This window comes from Arachis stenosperma, chromosome 9, assembly GCF_014773155.1.
Source record: "Arachis stenosperma cultivar V10309 chromosome 9, arast.V10309.gnm1.PFL2, whole genome shotgun sequence".
Classification (NCBI taxonomy): domain Eukaryota; kingdom Viridiplantae; phylum Streptophyta; class Magnoliopsida; order Fabales; family Fabaceae; genus Arachis; species Arachis stenosperma.
Genome location: NC_080385.1, coordinates 9890651 through 9914905, shown reverse-complemented (window position 1 = coordinate 9914905; position 24255 = coordinate 9890651). Strand labels below are relative to the sequence as shown.

Here is a 24255-nt window from a genome sequence, read left to right as displayed (position 1 = left end):
TTTGAATAATGTAATAGATACTAATTAATTAATTAATTAGAAAATAAGTTAATTTGATATAAAAAATAAATTTTATATAATTATTTAATTATGATCGGATTAACCGGTTGAACCTGTGACTCACCGATTGAACCAATGACCCAGTAATTTGACCGGATCGATTGCCGGTTCGATTCTAAGAACTATGCTAATTAGACTATCCCAAATTTTATAAACTCAACATACTAAAATTGTTGTGGGCTTGTTTAATTAACTGGCCCAGCCCAAAAAAAAAACTAGCAGAATGGAGTCAAGCTTGATTGAGTACCCAAAAACAACTTAAATATTCAAATTTCTAACAAACTGATGACCAAAAAACAAAATTCTAACAAACTAGATTTCTTGATTTAAATCATAAATGTCTACTAATTCATTAATTTATTAAAACAATGTTACTTTCATAGGAAAAATGACCTTGTTATAAAGAAATATTATTTATACACAGTCATATTGTCTACTGAGGTTCTTTATAATTGATATGCAAGCTCAATCCGCTAGAAATATGAAGGAGACCTTGCTCAAGGTCACAAACATACTTGGTGACGACACATGCTTAAATTTTTATTTTTTACTTTTACTCCTAGAGAAAATAATGATTTCTTTTCTTTAAGATGATTAAATGATATTTTTTTTCTCTATTTGTGAAATATAAATTCTTCTTCCTTGTAAGATTAGAATAATGTATATTTTAGTCTATTTGATCAAAATGCACTTTAATAATATATATGGACGAGGCCTTATGGACTGGATTTCTTGTTGTTGAGCCGAGTTATAAGTAGCGACCTAAATTAAAAATTGATCATTATTAAGTAATTTAATGGGCTGGATTTATATCCTTTGCTCCAAATATGAACAGTAACCAAAAATATTTGATTATGTAATATGATGGTATATTTAGAATTTTTTTTTTCTGTTTTTTCCTCTCATATTCTTAAGAATCTCGGATTTCACAAAGAAAGTTATGAACATTTTACCTTCTTACTCTCTTAACTTAGGTAAAATGTTATTAAAATGCATCCTTTGATTTGTGTAATATTTATCAACAATGCAAAGTAGTTAATCGTAGGCCGATAAGAAAATAATTTTGATAAAATATGAACTTTATATAATCATTTTCTCGTAAAATTAGTATGGTAAAATTTTTATTTTTTAAAGATAATTTATAAAAATTAACTTTTAAAAAAAGATGTTAAAAATTGTGACATTTGTATTTAATAAATTAAATTAAAAATAATTTTTAATAATTACCATATTGACAATCATATATTGTTTCCTATTTAGATCCTTCTGATAGAATTTTGTTGGAGACTGATGCACTCATGCACCTGATGCACCGCCAAAGTCAAACATAGATTCTCGTTTTTTCGTCAATGGAGATCCTTCTCTCCCCAAGGAGCTTCAAGCTCAAAGCTCAATGTCATTCTTAACATCAGGTACATCTCTTAATGACAAGTCCCAAGTCTTATCAGATGCTTCGACATTGCTAAAGAAAACTATAAATCATCCGGCCAACATACAACTGGTATATAGCTCTAGTATTTGTTCTTATTTTCACCTTCAATTTTCAAAATAAGCGTAACTCGTTAAATCTTTTTTAATATAGAACAAAATGTTAGGAATAATACACAATTTTTCTTTGAGAAAATACCTTTTACAGAGAAATAAAATAGACACAATCACAACACAAGAATTTAACGTGAAAACTCCAATTACTGGAGAAAAAATCACGTGGAAACTCCAATTATGTTCTCTCACTTAATTCCTCCCCGAAGTCTCTCCGGTTGTTGAGAGCTCTCCACGGTTGGCCCAACAAGTGGTATCAGAGCTTCGGCTCGGTGGGATTTATTCTTAGTATGCTCTGTGATTGCAGCCTAGTCTGACCTTCCACATCAGAAAGAGATTTTGTCCTATGACTTGAGGTTGATCTTTGGTTGCTGTTGTTGTTGTTGGAAGGCAGTGTGACACTGTGAGAGTGCAGTTTGGAAAGGTTCTGGCTAAGGAAAGACCTAGTATTTAAGTGTGTCCATTGTGACCCACCTCTCTTTCTTGGGGACCCTTCCTAGTGCACGGTCTACAGTTGAGTTATACTATTCCAGTATACGGTTGCAACAATGTCAGGATATTCAAGTGCTGTGAAGCTTGAAATAGAGAAATTTGATGGAAGAATCAATTTTGGCTTGTGGCAAATACAAGTCAAGGATGTGTTGATACAATCAGGTTTGCACAAGGCGTTGAAGGAGAAGATGATGTTTTCTAGAAGACAAGAAGTATCCTCATAGTATTACCGCACTGTCATGAATAAGGATAAGTTGTAGCAATCGGGTCCACAATTGCACACGGGCATTGGTTGGCATTGAGATGCAAGGTGTGTGGCGGAGTTATGTCAATGGCTGAAGAACTTCCAGGAAAAGCCAATTTAAAAGTTGCACCATGAATTTTCAGCAAGGTTTCAATCTGTACCAAAGCGAAATGTTTAGAGTGGTCTAATTCCAAGTGAGTATACTTTCATGGTGGAGTATGATAGTTCTCTAAACTATGATTGTCGGTATAGACAATGTCAGCAAAGAATTGTCGGTGTTGACTATGGAAACTGAAGATGTGTGACTATTTCAATCAAGGTGGAGATTGTTAGAATTTGGTTGAATTAGTCCCACATTGCTTAAGATAGCAAATGGAGTGGGTGGCCTAGGCTATAAATATGAGGCTAAGTTCTCCATATTTTTTTGCACCAGTTGAAAACATTTAAAGCTTGTATCTAACTTTTCTTTTCCTCTATACCTTTTAATTAGAGAGTGTTATGAGGTGTAGTTAAATATTTGTTTTGAGAGTGTGGGTGTACTGGGGTGCCGGTGTTAGAGAAAAAGAAGTCTATATGTTGTAACACAAAATTCTCTCCAATTTAAGTTTTACTATGAACATGCAAAACATCCAGCATAGCTATATTACTGTGAACAAACAACATACTATAACTTTTATTGCCAATACACAACATGTAAAGAATGAACCGTGCAGTAGTAACTTAGGCTGGGTTCAATTTATGCATACAGCTGTCTTGAGTTCGAACCGAAAAGAAAGTAGTCATTTATTATTGTTGATTATTATTATTGTTTATGTAATTATGATGATGATCAATATAACCTCCTGCCACCAGAACCATTCTCCCTCTGAATGTTATAATAGAGAGCAGCAACAGGCGAGCCAAGATTATATAGTTCAGCAAATTCTTTGGTGTTGAAGTTTTGGCGCCAACCTGGGGCATAAATCTTCTCTCTACCCAATTGACGAAACAACACAAACACGATTCGATGAATTCCTAAAGTTGGTCGTGGATTTTCATATGCTACCACCTCGTTACCTGTTCATAATTGTATTCATTCCATTTCATTAGTAACCTTATTAATTAAATAAATTACCTGTTGTACTTTGATAAAATTGTTACTAATTACATTATATCCTCCTGACGAAGTTATTTAATTTGTATATATATTTTCAAAAGACATGGTCCATATATTATATATTATAATACGCTACTAGCAATAATTTGTATCTATATTTACAGGTATTTATATATAAGAAATATATAAAAGTTGTTTGAAAATCTATGAATTTTACTTAAAAATTATATATTTTTTTATTTTGACTAAAATAAAAAAAATTAAACTTTTTTTAAAAATTTTAATTCTCATTTTTTTCTCATTTACAAATCAGACTAAAAAAGGTGTAATTTTAAAATCCATTCTCACACCAATTTAATTTAAAATGTCAAAGATTAAAAATGTTCCTATTTAAATAAGTGGATGTTTAATAAAATAATTTTGTTAAAGCTAAAATTGTAAAAGAAGAAAATTTAACTCATATAAGAATTATTTTAAACTAAAAAATTAAATTCTATTCTATTAGTATATTAAAGTCATTCAAATCATGGAATTGAATTAAAAAAAAATGAATTCTTTTCTTAAAGAAAATAAATTTTTTTTTTACACTTAAATACTTTTCAAATAAGCTCATAATTTGTACATATATGATATATTTATCAGAGTTTGCACATATGAGTACGATTAAAAGTGAGTCAAGTCAATTCATGAGCCAACTTGAGCTTAATTCGTTAATAGTTTGATAAGCTGAACTTGTGAGCTGGTGAGCCGAACTTTAGCTTGGAATTGAGCTCATTAATTAAATAAGTCGAGCCTGAGTTTAGATAAGCTCAGCTCATTAGCTCGTGAGCTGGCTTCATTATATATATAATATTAAAAGTATAGATTAAATGCATATAGGATATGCGTATTAATAATTTTATATATATATATATATAATAGTAATATATAATTTTACATATATTAATATTTTTAATTATTTAAAATTTTATAATCATATTTTATATATAATTTTGATGTAAGATATAAATAAAAAATTTATAATTAATAGATAGATAATATATAAAATTTATCTTTTTAAATATTTTTTAATATATATAAGTTATAATTTATTGATATAAAATTATAGATTATGTTCCTATTATTTGAGTCAGTTCGTGAGCTTTCATTGAGCCGAGTTTAAACTTACGAAATAGGCTAAGTTGTTAATGAGTCGAGTTGTGAGTCAAGCTTAATTTTTGTGAGTCGAATTTGAGTTTGGTCTAACTCAACTCAACTTGGTTCACTTCTAACCCTACACATGAATTAATATAATTTGCACTTATATTTTTTAAATTTTGTACATATAAACTAATAAAATTTATTTATTAAAATAATTTAATATTTGTGTTAACAAATAATGACCAAAATTATTAAAAATTAATGCCACTAGAATTTTTGTATTATATCTATAATCTATAATAATATATAGAGCCAATACAAAAGATTGACTATGATTTTAGTGTCCAATTTTTTTGGACTATATTAACCTTATTACAAACCATTTCATAAAGTAAATTATAAGGACAAAATAGTCATAAAATTTATTTTGAAAAATTCAATAACTTCCCACTAAAATAAAAACCGTTTTATTACTCCTATAACTATAACACATCTCCAAAAAAAATACAGACGGTCTGCAAATTGCTAATAAATAAAAAAATGGACGAAAATAAATATCAATATTTTCACCTTCTTCACTGTCTTCATACTTTATTGTTTAACTCTATGTTAGTTTGGTTTCTACTTTTCTGTATTTTTTTTACTGTTCGTTCTTCTCGTTTCTTTAATACCCTCGCCTCACTACAACAATATAAATTATTTTTTACGGTTATATGTGTAAAAAAAAGAATTAAAATTTGTCAAAAAATAATTTTTGACACTATTTTAACTATGAAAATATGTTAATAAAAGTTTTGTCAAAAATAGTATTTTTAACATATAAGTAATTGTGAAAAAAGTTTAAATCTTAATTTTCATAAATATTGGCTGTCAAAAATAATTTGTTAGAAAAATTTGAGAATATATTTTCTATGATACTTATTAATCGTAAAAAATACTATTTATTTTGACACTTATTGACCATAAAATATTCTCAACAAAAATTTTTAACAAAGAATGAGATGAGATCTTGAAATTGAAGAATAAATTGAGATTTTGAAGATAAAAAATAAGTAGTATGATCCCAAACTGAGAGCAGTGTGATGTTAAAATTGACAGAGCCCAAAGAAGAAGAGAAATAGTAGAGTAAATTGAAAACAAATGAGTGTCAAAATTGGAAAGTAATTTTCTACGGTCAAATTATTCATTAAAAAATATAAAAAATTTGACATTTGTGATATTTGTCAAAAATATATATTAATTTTGACATTTAATTATGGTGTTAAAAAATAAAATGTTAAAATAGTTTTTTTTTCTTGTAGCGCCTCCATCATTTTCTATTGTCTTTAGTTGCAAATTTTGGACGATTTTGCAGCGATTACTGCTCTCAGGTGCATAATATTCACTTATATTTTTTTCTCTTTAATTTACTTATCTAATCTATATTCTCCGTAATTCCTCTATCTTTTTAATTTATTCTAAACTTTTTACGTATAAAAAAAAGTACTGTCTCTTTTTTATCAATTTAACGTAAAAAAAATAATTTTTTTATCTTATCAATTTAATGTAGAAAGAAAATAGTTTTTTTTATTTGATATGTATTTTTATTTTTTGATATGTCTTTACCTATTAACGATTGAATGAAAAAAGTTTCATAAATATTTTGTTAACTTATTTTTTTAATTGCTTTGTAATAATTTTTATTTTTTAACATATTGATTATGTAGAGTATTATATTTGATATTTGAGTACGTAAATATTTACTTTGAAACTAAATTAAATTATTAATTTTGTCTACTACAATATTATTTGTTTTAAATATTGGCCAATTTATTTGATTGATATATAAGACGCAAGAAAATTCTCTTTAAAATATTAATATGTTAATTTTCTAAACTATCTAAACTATTAATTATATAGAGTATTGAATTTGATATTTAATTATATATAGTACTTGATTTGACATTTATTAATTTTCTAAATTATATTGCAAAAAAATTAATTCATTTAATATTATTCGTTTGTCACATGATTAACATATAAAAGATACAAAAAAAATCTACACCTACCAGTGATAGAATAAAAAATTCTCACGCATATTTTGTTAATTTCTTTTTTTTATTTGTAATATATTTTACATTGGATAATATTATTTTTTATTGATTATTTGTTCGACATATAACACAATAAATGTAGCGATATAAGAACTTTGTTAATTGATTTTTCAAATAATCTGGCAACCTAAGATACGAAATTTGTTAATTAATTTTGTTAATCTCTTTTTTATTTTTAATCTATTTTATATTAAATAATATTATTTTTATTGATTATTAGATACATATAATATTTAAATGTAGTAAAATAAGAACTGTGTTATACATTTTTTATTATTTCAACCTTATTGATTATTTTCTTTCCTTTATTTTTCTATGTCATGGACCACGTAAGTTTTAATTTATTATTTTTTCTATATATATATATATATATATATATATATTCTAATTTTTTAAACCATTTTATTTATTACGTTTTCTATTTATTTTATCATATTTTTTTATTTTAAAAATTTTAGGGTCTAAAGATTTTCCGTTTAGACGATTCCAATTATATGATCAAGAAGTAGTTCAAGAGAATATATTTAAATTTTGGTAATTTATTAACTCTAATTATTATATAAGAAGTTAAAAATATTCTGAACTTAAAAAACTTTTTACTAATAAAATTGAGTTTATCCAAAATCGTAGAGAGAAAGATAGAGAAAGAAAGAGAAAGTTGAACTTTTTTAACTAATTACAAAAATTCACCACCATCAAAGCTATTAAATTTAAGTATATTAAGTGAGGATTAATAAGAAGCAATCCAGAACGATAAATTTAAAAGTTTTCTATCTCTCTTCATATAGTGTTTCACTTTAAGTAACTATTTTTTATGGATAGTATTCAAAATTTCAAATGACAAACAAAATAATAAAAAGATTTTTATTAGATTATGAAAATTAATCTCATCCTTATAATACAATGGCATTATTTCAAAACATGTAAAATAAAATAATAAATGTGAAATATAGATAGCAATGGCTGTCTTCTGTCCCAAGTTACTATATTAAATTGCAACTTACATTTATAATTATTAGTTAAAAAACTTACAATTATATATTATTTTAGTTGAAAATAATATATTTTGATATTTTTTTTAGGATTACTGACATCAAATTTTAATAATTGAAAAAAAAAATTAAACGCTATGCTTTATGTCTTACTTCTTTTAACAAAACTTCAACCACTCATAAAAGTTAATAGATGGTTATAAGAAAAAACGAGAAAGGAGAACAAGATAATATAATAATGACAATGAGACAATGACATGTATGTGTATAGAGAATAATAGTAAGAGAAAGAATAGTGTTTGATATAGTAAGATAACATAATAAAAATATAAATTAATAATTTTAAAAAAATAATGAAATTAAAGAAAATTTAAAAAATTAAATATAAAATTAAAAAAATATTTTTTATTAATTAAAATTATGCATAAAGATAAAGTGTACTTTGAATATAAATTTTTATCTCAATTTTAAATTAAATACTATTAAAAATAAATAATTAAACTTAATAAAAGTTATAAATAGTTAAATTTGTAAATAATATTTTTAAATATTATTATCATTATTTTTTGAATTATATTTTTTCTGATAATATATATATTTTTTATTATGTGTTTTTATAATTTAATATTTTAAAAAAAATTATAGTAATTTTAATTTTAATAAAATATAATATAAATAAGATCATGTTAATATTAAAATAAAAAATATTTATCTAACAAACTTAAAAATAAATAATATATTAACAAAAAATAAAATTAATTTCTTAAAAATAATAAAAAATACCTGTTCAGCCCCTAGTATACATAAAAGGCCAACTTTTATGTTGACGAGATTATGCTAAATAAACAGATAGATGCACAATAATTACACGTACCAAAACTAGGTCCAGTTGTGGCGGGAATATCAGTTATCAGCCTGAAGTCAATCAACACAAAGAGATATTACATAAGTAAAACTATTAAACTGGAGAGAAAAAACTATATAGTTTAAGACGTGACTTGTTGTAATATAGTTTAAGGCGCAAAGTATTGTAACTCACCAATGTAGATATTCCCTCAAACTAGGGTCACTAGGGCTAGGGGCATCTGGGTTCACAGCAACCTATAAGTAAAATTAAATAAGAATTAATTAAGTCATTAAAATCACTTTAATTTGTTTTAAACATATATAATCCCATGTCATAACTATTTTTCTTTCAAGTTTTGGCAAACTTTAGCTATTGTTTAAGTATATTAGTAATTTTATATCTAACATATGAAAATGTTATATTAGATAATTATATACTCAACAATAATTACGAAAAAAACGAGAGAAGTATTTTTAATTCTAAAAGTTTTGATATATTGCTTTTTTTTTTCAATAAATAAAATACCAAATTTGAAGGAAGAGGAATGAGATACAGAATCTATACAAGTTTTTTTTTGTCGATAAATTAGAAAGAGATATACCATGTAAACTAAGATTTATTGGCCGTAGGTCTTTGTCTAACAAATTGCTGTAAGTATAAAATAAAATTTAAATTTTTTGACATTTGATTAAGTGAATAAATAAATTAATTATTCAATTAATTTAAGTTGATTTGTTACTATATTGGTTATAATTTGTCTTTAAATATAACTCTTTCGTTTATAAAACAAATTATTAACGACTCACACAGAAATATCTTCATGCGAAGACGATATTAAAAATTATTAATATTTTAATATATTTGACTAAACTATATAATATAATACATACTTAAGTTAAATCTCATCTTCAGGTGAATAGTTAAAAAGCGTCAACTAATTTAATATTTTATATTAAACTGTTTAACATAATATGAATGGTAGTATATTACCAGAGTGTAGAGGATCCTGAGGTCATCTCCACCAATGGCTACTCTGGGTTGGTGGACAACTTGAGAAGGCTTGAACTCACATCCATTGCAAACATCTCTATTATTGTAAGTAACTCTAATTGGAATACAACTTTCAAAGTGGTCTAAAACATCCCCAATCACGCGCCCAACTACAAGAGGGTCCTTACTAACAATTGGCATGGCTAGCTTGGAATTTTGATATAGTGCAAAACTAATACTAACTATCAAATAGTTAAATTGTTTTTGTCTTATTCTACGAGTTTATTATATTTGGTATAACATACATGGGACTATTTATAGTTTCAAGGGGGTGTGTAGGGTTGGTCCCCATTCATTCTCCTTTTGAGTTTTTTTATTGAATACCAATTATGAAAAAAAGGTTGAAAGAAAGAAAAGAAACAATGTTATTCGTGTTTGGAAATTCTGAAAAATGAAATTTCTTTCAATAATTATATATATATATTTTAAATAATTGAGTATGTGACAATCAATTTATATTTAAATACTTTAGCTAAAAAATAGTTTTAAATTGGGATAAGTATTATTTTAATCTCTATAGTTTGGAGTCAAAATCAAAATTGTTTCTAATTTTATTTTTAATTCAAAATCATCCTTAATGTTTTATTTAGTATTAAAATCATCTTTTTGACAATTTTATCCTTATTTCACTAATTCTATCTTACTAACCCTCTCTTCATCATAATCAGACTAACAATCACACACACACACACATTCATATAAAAAAAAAAAAAGAGAAGAGAGAAGCAAAGATAATGAAAGAAGAAGAAAAATAGAGGACGAGAAGGGACAGCGCCGACGCCAACAGAATTGAGGGATGCCATCGTCGTCAACCAAGTCTCTCTCTTTAAAGTAAAAGAGAGAAGGAGAAGGAGAAGCAGAGGTGGTATCATATCAAAGCGGCACCACTGAGAAGAAGGAGAAGCTATGAGTTCAAGAAGAACCAAGAAAAGACAGAGGCAGTGCGAAATCAGGAATGCCACAGGCAATAGAGGTAGATTGTGCATAGAGGTGGATCTCTTCGTCGTGATCTCGGTCTCTCAATGGGTGAGCAGCGATAACCACGAGGGTCAAAGCGCTGACTTCTCTATTCCTTGAAGTTCTCTTCGTCGAAGTGCAATTGTATTGTATTAGCTAGCTCCGGCGAAGGCAGGTCACAGAAGAGAAGCACGAGCTATGGGAAAAATGATAAGGTTAGGTTCCAGGTCGGCATGGTTAGGCTCGGGTAGGGTTTCGGGTCTCTGTTTGTATGGGGTTAGGTTTGTTTGGTTGCACTTGGCCTTGACCAACTCTCCCTTTCTCTTTTTTCTTGAGCTTATTGTGTAACATCCTACCACACAGAACTTTACGCTAGGACGTAAATTAGAGGTGGCGAGGCACTACGACCGCTAAAAATAAAAATATGTATATAAATATAGTCAAAATAAATCATAACTATTAGGAGTCTTGAAAAAGAAGTTAATCAAAAGCGTACCAGAAATCGCATCACACACATCAGGATAAGTGTAAATGGATAAAGAAGATTGAAAAGAAGGATAAACTATATACAAAGATCAGAGTTCTAAAAGATACAAATATCAAACTCCAAACTCGGCCTGCGAAGTTAAGGCCGTCCAAAGTATACATACACATATATATAACCCAATGTCTAACTCAAATTCCAAAATAAACACTTGTTTCTTTGAGTTAGCATATAAGAGGGATAAAACATAAAATATACAAGGCGAAAAATCTATTTACATATATGTACACAAACACAGTAAGTCCCCAAAATAGTTCTTTGCTTCCAGAAGTTCTCCAGTATCTTCAATGAGGTGTCTCACGACCTACATCTGAAAAATAACAATATATATATGGAATGAGAACTGGGAGTTCTAGCATGATAAAGGTGCCCGCATAGTTAATATAAAAGGTCTTGGGAAAGCCAGTGGCAATCATAGAATTTCAATACCCAAAATTAAATTTAAAGGAATATACTGAACCAGAAATTAGGTAAACTAGTTAAGGTATTCAAGTTCTAAATCTAACTTTAACTCAACACTTCACTTTCTGTCTCCTCCAACCTTCGAAATACCGGTGGAACAACCCTCATCACGCCTCCGCCAAACGAGGGGTCTCTCAGTTTGAAAAACATACAAGTCAAATAAAAAAGCACAGGTATAGATAACAGTTAATGTAAACAGATCAGATAGCAGTTAATCACATATAAGCAATTAGAGAAGGTAAAACAAATGTACACTCATACAAAATATACAAATGCATATGATGAATACCTTTTCTACTAGTTTAGTGTATTCCTTTAAGTTTAATTCTGTGTGTCGGAGTTATAGGATTGCCTCTACCTTTTTTGGGACCTTTTATATTAACTATACGGGCACATTTACCATGCTGAGAACCCTCAATTCTCATTCCATACATATATTGTTGTTTTTCAAATGTAGGTTGTGAGGCACCTCATTGAGGATACTGGAGACCTTCTAGAAGCGAAGAATTATTTTCGGGACTTAGTGTTTGTGTTTTATTTATGTACATATATGTAAATAGATTCTCCACTTTGTATATTGTATGTTTTATCCCTCTTAGAGGCTAACTCGGAGAAACATGTGTTTATTTTGGAATTTAGACTTTTGGGTATATATATATATATATATATATATATACTCTGTACGGTCTTAGTTTTGTAGGTCGAATCTAGAGTTGGATATTTGTATCTTTTGGAATTCTGATTTTTATGTATATAGTTTATCCTTTTTTATCTTTTTTTTATCTATTTACGTTTATCCAGATATGTGTGATGCAATTTTTGATACATTTTTTATTAATTTTTTTTAAGACTCCTAGTTATGATTTTTTTCACTATATTTATGTACGTATTTTTATATTTAAAGGTCGTAACGACTCACTATCTCTAATTTATGTCTTAAACGTAAAATTTTGTGTGGTAGGGTGTTACAACATTGTATCTCTCTTGTCTCTCTATCATAATTTTTTACTTTCAAAAGAAATATAAATTACTGTGATATTATTGTTGAGTTTGAAGGATTCAATAACAATAAATGATATGTTGTTAGCGTTGTTCTTGAATTTTAAAGTTGTGTTATTGTTGATGATGAATTTTTAAATTTAAATGTTGTGTTGTTATTGATGATGAATAGTTGAGAGAAGAAAAATGGCTGATAATTAGTGAAAGTAAAGAGAGATGGTGATGGTGGACGATGGAAATAACGGTATTTTTGTTAAAAAAAATTAAAATGACGATTTTAATAGCAAATAAAATGTTAAAGACGATTTTGAATTAAAAATAAGTTTTAGAATGATTTTGATTTTGATCCTAAATATTAAAAATTAAAATAATATTTATTTTTTTAAAATAATCTATTGCATTTGGAATGTGTGAAAGAAACTATTTTAAGTGAAATAATTACAAAAATAGATATAAAATGATTGTGTGTGTTATTTAATATTTTATAGTTGAAATCAAATTAATAAAAACCATTATGATTTTAAAAGTAAACTATTACTTATACTTATATGTTTTAAAATATTATTTTTACTTAAAAATACTTTTTATAATAAATTATTAGTTTTAATGATAATTTATTTTAAAATTTTAGATGAAACATAAATATTTTTTTATAAAGGACGGTCTTATTTTAATGATTCCAAACATGCTCAAATAAAGTATAGTACAGAATATAGATACTTTGTCACGCCCAAACACTGTAGCGCACGTGGATACATGTGAACCCTAATCTAACTATATGCATGCTGCGCGTACATTCGGATTCGGAATTATTCAAATACATAATTCTTATAGGGAGCTCGCTTCGGTGAGAAAAGAATAATTCAGACTTTGAAGGACCAGGGGAACAAATGAAGATAACCAGAAAAACAAGGACCGATTCGTAAATAGTGGGTTGTAGCAACTAGCAAGTGGGGGCAAATTTTGATATAGGTTACATAGGACGCACAGGTTGTATGTCAAACTTTTGTCACCTGGCAATTCCCAATTGACCCTTAGAATGATAGCTTAAAAAAAAGTAGTGACAGAACTGAATCGGTAATCGAACTGATCAAGCTATTAGTTTATTGATTTACTTGTTCAATCATTGAATCGGTAAAATCGGTTCTATATAAATAAAAATATGAAGAAAAGGATAAATAGGTCTTTGACATTTTGATTCGTAAATATTTAAGCCTTTGAAAGTTTAAAAATACATTTAAATTCTTAATCTTTTCAAAATTTGGACATATCGATTTTTCATGTTCATTTAGGTCTGTCAGATCCAACAAAAAAATTCAAACGTAACTCCTATTATACTGACCTGATTAATACGGATGGCACACATGAAATAGTTTTCAAAATGGGACTGATGTAAGGTTACTATCAGTTTAGAATTTTCACACAAAAATAATCTCGTCGAAATATAGATCTAAACCAATAAACAACCCTCAATCAAAGTTTAATTTTGGTTGTCACAAGTTCAACCCAATAAAAATAACTGAGAGTATTACTCCTGTGTTGTTTTCCCTAAGAATTGCAATCGAGAGCTCAATTATTGGTTATGAGATTTCTTGGGTAGGTTGATAAAATGGGCAAGAGTTTAAATGACAGGAAAATAAAGCAAACAACTAAAGATAACAAGTGCTAAAGAGGCATTCATGGCAAGAATTGAGAATCAATATTTTTTATCCTAGTCATTAATCATAACACAATAATTACCAAGAATTAAGTCTATTACGTTATCTTCGCTCCGGAAGAAAGTTAAATATGCCTAGTTAACCCTAATCCATAAGTAATGTTAATGGAAACAAGATTAACTAACAACTCTAGGTCACCAATCCAAATTGGGTATTAATGACTCAAGATTGCCTAATTTCTCTTTCCAAGCCAAGAATACTAAAAAATATACTCTAAAACTAAGGCAAGCATTTTATCAAATACTTGGTGTGCATAAAAAGAAAAGCATATTAAAGTGCAAGAAATATAAAATCTAAAGTTACCAAATACAAGAAAATAACAATAATAACTCAATTAAACAATGAGAAACATAAAAGACATCAATTGCATTAAAGAAAATAAAAATCAACAAGAGTTCAATAACATAAAAATATCCCAAAATGAAAAATTAACAAGAACTAAGATGAAATTAAACTAAAAATCTTAACTTCTAGGGAGAAGATGGAGCTTCTCTCTCTAGAACTAACCTAAAGTATGATTCTTAAGCTACACTAATTTCTCTCCCTTGTTCCTTCTTGAATTTGGCTTTAAATACTTTAGAAATGAATTGGATTTGGACCTGGATGAGCTCAGAAATAGCCCCCAGTGTGTTCCTTTAAGTTGGTCATGTGACAAGTGGCACGCGTACGCGAAGGTCACGCATACGTGTCGCTTGACAAAAGTTATGGTTACGCGTACGCCACGCGTACGCGAAACTCGACAAATTACCAAAACCTCATTTCTTCATGAATTCTCCATTTTTGTATGATTTTTTTCATTTTTTTCAACCCAATCTTTTCCTTCTAAACCTGAAATCTCTTCATCAAACACATCAAGGTATCGAATGGAATTAAAGTGAATTAAATTTAGCAAATTAAGAACCTAAAAAGTATGTTTTCACTCTTAAGCACAATTTAGGAGAAATTCATAAAATCATGCAATTTTATTAAATAAATGTGGGATAAGTTGATAAAATTCACTAAATTCAATACAAGATAAACCATAAATTGGAGTTTATCAGGGACAAATTAGATATGAACATATCGAAACCATAAATACTCACATTCCTGGGTTGGAGTAAATCTATCTTAAACCTCCAATACGTGACACGAGGCCTATTGTCGCTCAACGTCGACTGATAACCTAACCATCTGAAAATCACAACATTTAATTAACAATAAAGTAAAGTGAGGAATTATTGAAAATAGGATGAATAACTAAAGGAGAGTACGCCAACGACCAATGAAAGACATCAAATCTATCTGGCCGGAAATCAGGAAACCTTCAGAAGATCCACGACTGGAGGAGCTGCAGTGGACCGGCCAACTTGATGGCATTTCTGTTCGACACACAGCACATACACATGTATAGCCATAACAATGCAGCAAACCTCTAGCTATACTGACCCATGTCTTTTAGCCTGGCAACGTAGGGTAGCTAACGGATGTGGAGGCAGATACCTGACTTATCCTCGAATAGCTGCGTCGACAGGAGCATCATGATATATGCACAGGCATACCTCCTAACCATCTCATCATCTGCCCCCTGCGGAAGCCCACTAAATGTCTCCTAAAACCATCTACACTTCACTATGAACTTGTTGATACAGTTCGCAGGAGGCAATACACCCAATAGCTCCTCAAACCATACTCACGCTGAGCGACCACCCTCGATATGTCGCGCAAAGTCTGTCAAGCATCCGCTGACATACTGACCGTCGATCGGGAGCCTTAGCTAGTACGTTACATCCTGGAGCGTGATCGTACACTCTCCGAGTGGCATGTAGAAAGTATGCGTCTCAAGCCGCCATCTCTCTACAAATGTGCTCACCAATTCGTCCAATTGAAACCAAGTCTCGTTCAGTCTTGCAAGATAGTACAAACCGACTATCTGAAAGTACGGAACGATCCTATCATCTAATGGCATACCGTGTTTAGGGTTGGAAACAGGCCAGGCTTTGTTTTTAACAGGCCTAGCCTGTCATGTAGTCAATTGGCCTGAGCCTGGCCTGTAGCCTGCTATAGGCTTTTTTTAAAGTACTAAACCTGGCCTAGCTTGAAGCCTGTTAAAAGGCTTAATAATTTTTTTTTACAAAAATAAAAATATTATTTAAAAAAAATTATTTTTTAATAAACATATTTATATATAATATGTGATATTTAATATTTATAAAAAAATTAAATTTTAAAGTATTTAAAATATACAAAACTATTTATAATTAAATATAATAAATTTAAAATATCTTCTAATTTTTTTAATAATAAAAAAATTATTTATATATGTAATTATGTATTAACAGGTCAGGCAGGTCTGACAGGCCTATAAGGCTAATTAGTGAGTTTGGACCTGACCTATTAACATAATAAGATTTTTATAAGAGTCTGAGCCTATGCCTATTTTATAACAGGCTAGGTTAGATCAGGCCAAACACAGGCCAGGCTACAGGCCCCTGGTAGGCCGCCTGACATTTTTCCACCCCTAACTGTGTTGCTGTCTCATGCTGGTGATGCATCGATGGGGCTGGACAACGATAGATTTTTATCACAATCGTCACAAAACAATGTTCAAAGCATATAGTCCCACACGTTTACACAGAAAATACAAAATGCTAACACAAAAATTGCTTAAGTGCGTCACAAGTCTAAAAAATATTTATATTTATTGTTTTAAAAAACTCAAAAAATTTATAGTTCGTTAATCCTAATCATAAACCAAGTCTCGTTGAATATAAGATTAATAACTTAAAAAATCTAACATATTCTAATCCTAAGTAACCTTCTTAGGTACCATTTCAAGTTATCAAAATCTAACCACCTAATAACTTACTACTTTTAACATACACTTATATTAAAAAAAATTGAATAACCCCTAATTAACGACTCTAAGAAACTACCACACGAACTATGTTAATATTACTAGAATGACTAATTTATGTTAAAAAAAAAATTTCACTAACCTCGAGGTGAACGGCACCAGCAATATGCGTGACTCCATCTAGCTGATATAGACGGTTCGAATTGTCCTCCATGTGTACAAATTTGATCCTGGGTTGCTTTCCAAAATTTTTGAATCTAAGTGTTGGGGTTGGGTGTGGGGTTTTTGTGTTTTGTAGTTTGAATGAAATGAATTCGATTTGTATATATAGCCACATTCGCCATAAATTGAAGTCAATAAATTCGAATTAGTAGAGACCGTTGTTGCATGTAAATCGAATTTATGGGTTCGATTTACCAAAACCATCAAATTGAAACCATTGATTTCGATTTACCATGGGTTTCTTCACGTGACTAAATCAAATTCCATGCATTCGATTTACTAGGACATTCAGTATGCATGTAATTCGAATCCTATGAATTCGATTTACTACGTGTTTGCATAAATTAAATTTAATCAATTCGATTTAAATGCAAATTAGGACTTTAACGTAGCATTTTATGATTTGGGAGATTCACGTAATTTTGGCAATTATTTGAATTATTAACGTAAATTTCCCTTTTAATAATGGTATAAAATCTAAAGAATATTAAATTAAAAAAAGTGAATATAAAACTAAAATTAAATTAAATAAATATAAAATAATTTAATATGTATATAATATATATAATAATTAGCATATAAATTGGTAATAAAGCAACTAGGCTAGTGGCATATGGTATGTTGTTGTGTGGGTGGAGCCGTGGAGGACATGAGTTTGAATCTATACTCATGCACTTTTGAATACTTTTTAATATTCAAATGCTTGGGAAGTTACAAAAGGCGCTGGAGCTGCCCAGTTCACAATTTGTAACAAACCGATCAATTTTGGCTGGTTTTTGACGAACCAACCGGTTCTCAACAATTTGATTATTCAAATGGTCCAAACTTTAACTAAAATTTACCAGATCATCAATTTATTAATTTTTCAATTCAACCGACCAATTCGATTCCATTCTTACCACTATGAGCAGTGACCAAAGAACAACTTTATTAGTACTTACTAATTATATGAATATGATGAAAATAACTTGAAGCGGATGAGTAAAAAAAATATAAAATAAAACCAAATTAAATAAATTATTTTTTACACATAAATAATTGAATTAAATAAAAATTTAATAATAATTTTTAAACTTAATGAAATTTCAGCGACAACATAATTTTTTTTCTTTCATTTATTAGGTGCTAGAATAAAATTCTTTCCTAAAAAAGTATATAATTATCAAGTAAAATAACTAAATATGCATAAACCTTTTTAATAATAATTTTAGTTCATTCGTTACTAGTTTAAATTGGATAGGCACAATGAAAAATATTTAATGAATATATATGTTGTATCTTATAATTCATTTGTTAATTGTTCTTTTTATTATCATGTACAGTTTATATACTTCATACTATGTATTATACTGATAATTATTATAAGGGATAAGTACTTTTTTCGTCCCCAAAGTTTGGGGTCAAAATCAAAATCGTCCCCGAACTTCTTTTTTTATTAAAATCATCCTTAACGTTACAAAATGTTAAAAAATCGTCCTTTTCTATTTTTTTGGACCAAATTACCCTTAACTATTAAAAAAATTAAAAATAATATTAAAAAAAAATTAACCCCCCACCCCCAAACACCCATTTCTTCGTCTGTCTCCCTCTCCCTTCCCCCCCCCCCCCTCCCCCCTCCCACACACCCATTTCTTCGTCTCTCTCTTCTCCCCCCTCCCCCCACCAAAATTTTCCTTCCTCCTACACCCACCCCCAAACTCTCACTCCATCACCCCCAACCCGCCGCCGCCGCCCCTGCGTCCAGCCCGCCGCCCCGCGTCCAACCGCCGCCGCCTCTGCGTCCAGCCCGCCGCCGCCGCCTCTGCGTCCAGCCCAACCCGCCGCCTCTGCTTTTTTGCTTTTGCTTTCTGCCTTCTACTTCTTATTCTTTTTCTTCTTTTTCTGTAAACTAGATTTTTGATAAAATTTGTTGTTGTTGATGAAATCTATTGATGATGATAACTGAAGAGAGGAGCATGAAAAGGGGGTTGGGGGTTACAGTGAGGGAGTGGGGTGAGGGGGTGGGGGGGGTGGGATGAGGGGGTGTGGGGTTGTGATGAGGGAGTGAGGGGTGGGGGGGAGGGGGTTACGGTGAGGGAGTGGTGGGGGTGAGGGGGTGTGGGGTTGTGATGAGGGAGTGAGGTGAGGGGGTGAGGGGTGAGGGTGTTGTTGCTGTTTGGTGGTGGTGGTGGTGGTGGTGGTGAAGAGGAGAATGATGATGATGAGGGTATTTTGGTCTAAAAATTAGGGAAAGGATGGTTTTAAAGCGTTTTTGAACGTTGAGGATGATTTTAATAAAAAAAAAAAAGTTTTAGGGACGATTTTGATTTTGACTCTAGACCTTGGGGACGAAAAAAGTACTTATCCCTTATTATAACATTCTTAAAAGAAAAAAAATAATGTTTATTTAATTCAAGAGTAAAGTATTATTTTTGTCTTCAACATTTGGAATAAGTCTCAAAATTGTCCTTAACGTTTAAATCGTTCTATTTAAATTCCTAACGTTTCAAAATTAACTCAATGTTGTCCTGTCGTTAGGGATCTGTTAACAGAATTGACGGCGGAAAAAATTGAGACAATTTTGAAACGTTAAGAACTTAAATAGGACAAAAACGTTGAGGTAAAAAATGATACATAAAAATAAATTTTAATTTTATTCTTCAATAATATCAATTTTTTACGGTACATAACTTTTCAATTATTTTTTAATCACACATAAATAAATTACCCTTAATCACATTACTTTTATTCTATATAAATTTATTTTTTATAATTTTATTCTTAAAAATTTTTACTCATCATAAAATGTTTGTAAAATGACTAGTACATAAACTTGTGAAAAAAATTATACATATACAATAAAGTAATGTGATTTTAGTCATTTTATAAATATCTTATGATGTGTAAAAATCTTTAAGAGTAAAATTATAAAAAAATAAATTTATTTAGAATAAAAGTAATGTGATTAAGTGTAATTCACTTAGATGTGATTAAAAAATAATTGAATAACTATGTATCGTAAAAAATTGATATTATTAAAAGATAATATTAACATTTATTTTTATGTATCGCTTTTTGTCTCTAACGTTTTCGTCCTATTTAAGTCCCTAACATTTTAAATTGCTTCAATTTTGTCCTGCCGTTAAGGATCTATTAACAGAATTGATGACGGGACAATATTGAGTCAATTTTGAAACGTTAATGATTTAAATAGGATAATTTAAATCTTAGGAACAACTTTGAACTTACTCCAAATGTTGGAGACAAAAACGATACTTTACTCTTTAATTGAATAGTATTAGTGATAATAAGTTTGAGTAATATTAGATCTTTATTTAATAAATTATTAATTTAAGTATAAAATAAAAAGAACGGCAATTTAGGATAATTAAGCACAATTTTATTAATTGAGGTGTGACAATAGTCCTTCTCTCCATATAATAATAGATAAATAGTCAAATAAAAACTACACTTATAAGTATAAACAAATACATTTATAAAAGAGGTAATTTACCATTCTTATTTTAAATATGTTTCATAACAATTAATTGGCTTCATTATTAACTATTTAAATGATGATATGATTGAGTAATGCATAGTTGAAAAAATATTATCAGCAATATATTAATTATCTTTGATGAACTAATAATAAATAAAAAAAAATATTGAAAGAGTTTAATACCTTAATTGGATCTTGTGAAGATGAATGTGTTAGTCTACTAAAATATCCTTAGTATAGTAGTGTGGTTGTGGATTAAATCTCTCTGTCGTAAGGTCTAAATAATAGGTTGGTTTATTATCGTGGTCAGTGACTTGATAGGTATTTTATGTTAGTTCTATGTTTGTTTTATTTTGGTTTGATTTTGTAAAAAATTGATATGATTGCCTATGTAATTGTTATATTCCTGTTAAAATAGTTTTTAGAAAATAATGTGACTATAAACATCCACTGAATATCATAATCAATCAAGCTACTCCCCACAACTCCAAGAAGGATTAAATTGAACCATAGCAAGAGAATTTGACAACATATACGATTAAAGATAAACTATCCTTGGACCAAAAAAAAAAAGATAAACTATCCCAAATGTTATAAAGTCAAGATACTAAAATTGTAGTTGTGGGCTTGTTTAATTAACTTGCCCAGCCCAAAAAAATAGAAGAATGGAGTCAAGTTGATTGCGTACCCAAAAACAACTTCAACATTCAAATTTCATTGTCCAAAAAATAATTCAAATTTCTAACAAACTAATGACCAAAAAAAAGTTCTAACAAACTAGATTTCTTTATTTAAATCATAAATGTCTACTCATTCATTAATTTATTAAAACAATGTTACATTCATAGGGAAAATGACATTGTTATAAAGAAATATTATTTATACACTGTCAGATTGTGAACTGAGGTTTTTTATAATTGATATGCAAGCTCAATCAGCTAGAGATATGAAGGAGACCTTGCTCAAGGTCACAAACATACTGTATGCTTAATTTTTTATTTTTACTCTTGGAGGAAATAATGCTTTCTTTTTCTCTTTAAAATGACTAAATGATTTTTTTCCTCTATTTGTTAAACATAAAATTTTTTTATAAGATTAAAATAATGTATATTTTAGTCTATTTGACCAAAATATATTTTAATAATATATATATATATATATATATATATATGTATTAATTTATTTAGGTATTAAAGTTTTATTTTCGAAAAAAAAAGAAGAAAAAATATGAAATTCACGTATATTTTGTAAATAATTTTTATTGGATTAGACTAAATTGATTAAACTTAGTTATCGTTTCGAGATATTATCTAAAATCGAATGGTGTTTTGGATTTGAATGTGAAGTGTAAATGCTTAGGTTGAGGGTTTTGACTTTATTTGCTGAAATTGTAGTGAAAGTATTTGTAAAAAACTGTAATACTTAAGTTAATAAGAATTTTAATAGGTTTAGTGTGGATTGAAAAAAAAATCTGAATTTTAAAATATTTATAGAGTAAAAAAAGTAACTTAATTATCTTTTGAAAATAATTTCAAATGATCATAGATGATTATTCGCTTACTCCATGTCTGAGGTGATTAATCAAATAGTAAAAAAAAATCTAACCTGCTTTTCAAATTAAGTCAAATATCAGTTGTGAGGACCCGTATTTTGGTCGAAATCCAATCCATGTAGAAGAGGTCATACGGACTGCACTTGTTGCTATTGGACCGAGTTGTAGGTAGCAACCTAAATTGAGAATTGATTATCACTAAGTAATTTAGTGGGTTGAACTTGTATCCTTGTATTCAAGTGTGAATAGTTACCAAAAATTCTTTATCATATAATATGATCGTATATTTAAAAAGAATTTCTATTTTTTTCCTTGTATTCTTAAGAATCTTGGATTTCACGGATAAAGTTATTAACATTATACATTTTTACTCTCTTAACTTAGATCAAATTGTTATTAAAATGCATCCTTTGATTTGTAAATATTTATCAACAATGTAAAGTTAATTATAGGTTGGTTAAAAAATAATTTTAATAAAATGTAAACTTTATATAATTATTCTTAGATTTAGTTTGGTAAAAATTTTAATTTTTAAAAATACCTTATAAAATTTAGTTTTTAAAAAATAGTTTTTTAAAAATTGTAACATTTGTATTCGGTAAATTAAATTAAAAATAACTTTTAATAACTATAACTAATAACAAATGTATTTGGTGAAATAGATTTTAAAATTTAAAATATTATAATAAATATTAGTGTAAAAATTAAATTTAGATATTAATTAATGTATGAGATTATATTAGACTTTTAAATTTTGATAATTATAAATCATTTTTAAAAAAATTCATTTAGGTTGTTTAAAATTACTTTTATTTTTTAAAAGTTACAAACACAAATATATGATTTTTTTATTTGTCAAACACAAAATAAAAAACTGTGTAAACACTTTTTTAAAAGAATTTATCAAACCAAATCTTATTTTATCCTCGAAGATGTCCTAGAAGCTATTAGTCTACCATATTTGGGGACGACGAGTAAACTTGCACAATCAAATCAAATTTAGTATTTGAAAATATCTTCTCTATTTGAGAATATCTTTTTCAAAAAGAACAAGATTCTTCATAGATTAAATGACATTGCTACCAGCTTTAATTTGAATAGTAGTCTTATTTTAGAAGACTTGCAAACAAGTTTATTGAGAAAAAATGAGTAGATTCTCTCTCAAGAAGAGTTGTTATGATTTCAAAAAACAAGATGCAATTGGATAGAATTTGAAAACCGTAATACTAAGTATTTTCATGGCACGACTATGGTTAGAAGGAGAGGAAATAAAATTAATTTCCTTATGGATGATAATGAAAATTAGGTGTCGAACAACTCCATTTTTAAAGTTATGGCTACTACCTTCTATGTGAATCTTTATTAGGATAACACTCCGAAAAGTCTCTTTATTTTAAATCATGTTTTTTTTCCAGAATAATTATGAAATCAATCTCGTTGACAGCAATGTTACTAATCAAGAGATTAAGGAGTTCATCTTTCAAATGGATAGCCTGAAAGCACCGAATAAAGATAGCATTCAGACCATCTTCCACCAACATCAATAGAAAATGGTGGGACTTGAGGATTGGTATAGAATATCTTCTCTAATCTTCACAAGATTGAGGAGATTAATGAAACTCTTGTTACCCTTATTTTTAAGGTGGAACCAGCTACTAACATGAAATAAATCTGTCTAATTAGTCTGTGTAATATCTCATACAAAGTTATTACAAAGATTCTTGCCAACAGATTGAGAAAAATGATAGAAAAATTTGTCCATTTCAATCAGTGTAGTTTTGTCCTGAAAAGACATAACTCAGATAATATTGTCATTACTCAAAGAAGGGTTAATTTCATGAGACTCAAGAAGGGCTCTAAGGTTGGAAGGCAATAAGGATTGACTTAGAAAAATTTTATGATAGACTCAAATAGAACTTCATCAAGGATACTCT

The 24255-nt window shown here is 28.6% G+C and overlaps 1 protein-coding gene across 1 annotated transcript; it reads right to left on the bottom strand.

Annotated features, from left to right (window-relative positions):
• Window positions 1-3167: 3167 nt before the first annotated feature.
• LOC130951634 (protein HEADING DATE 3A-like) lies at window positions 3168-9741 on the bottom strand. The gene is made up of 4 exons (XM_057880332.1): window positions 9497-9741; window positions 8699-8760; window positions 8534-8574; window positions 3168-3394 (listed from the first exon to the last, which is right to left on the bottom strand). Exons 1-4 carry the CDS (start codon window positions 9695-9697, stop codon window positions 3168-3170), a joined length of 531 nt encoding a protein of 176 aa, XP_057736315.1. The 5' UTR covers window positions 9698-9741.
• Window positions 9742-24255: the final 14514 nt, after the last annotated feature.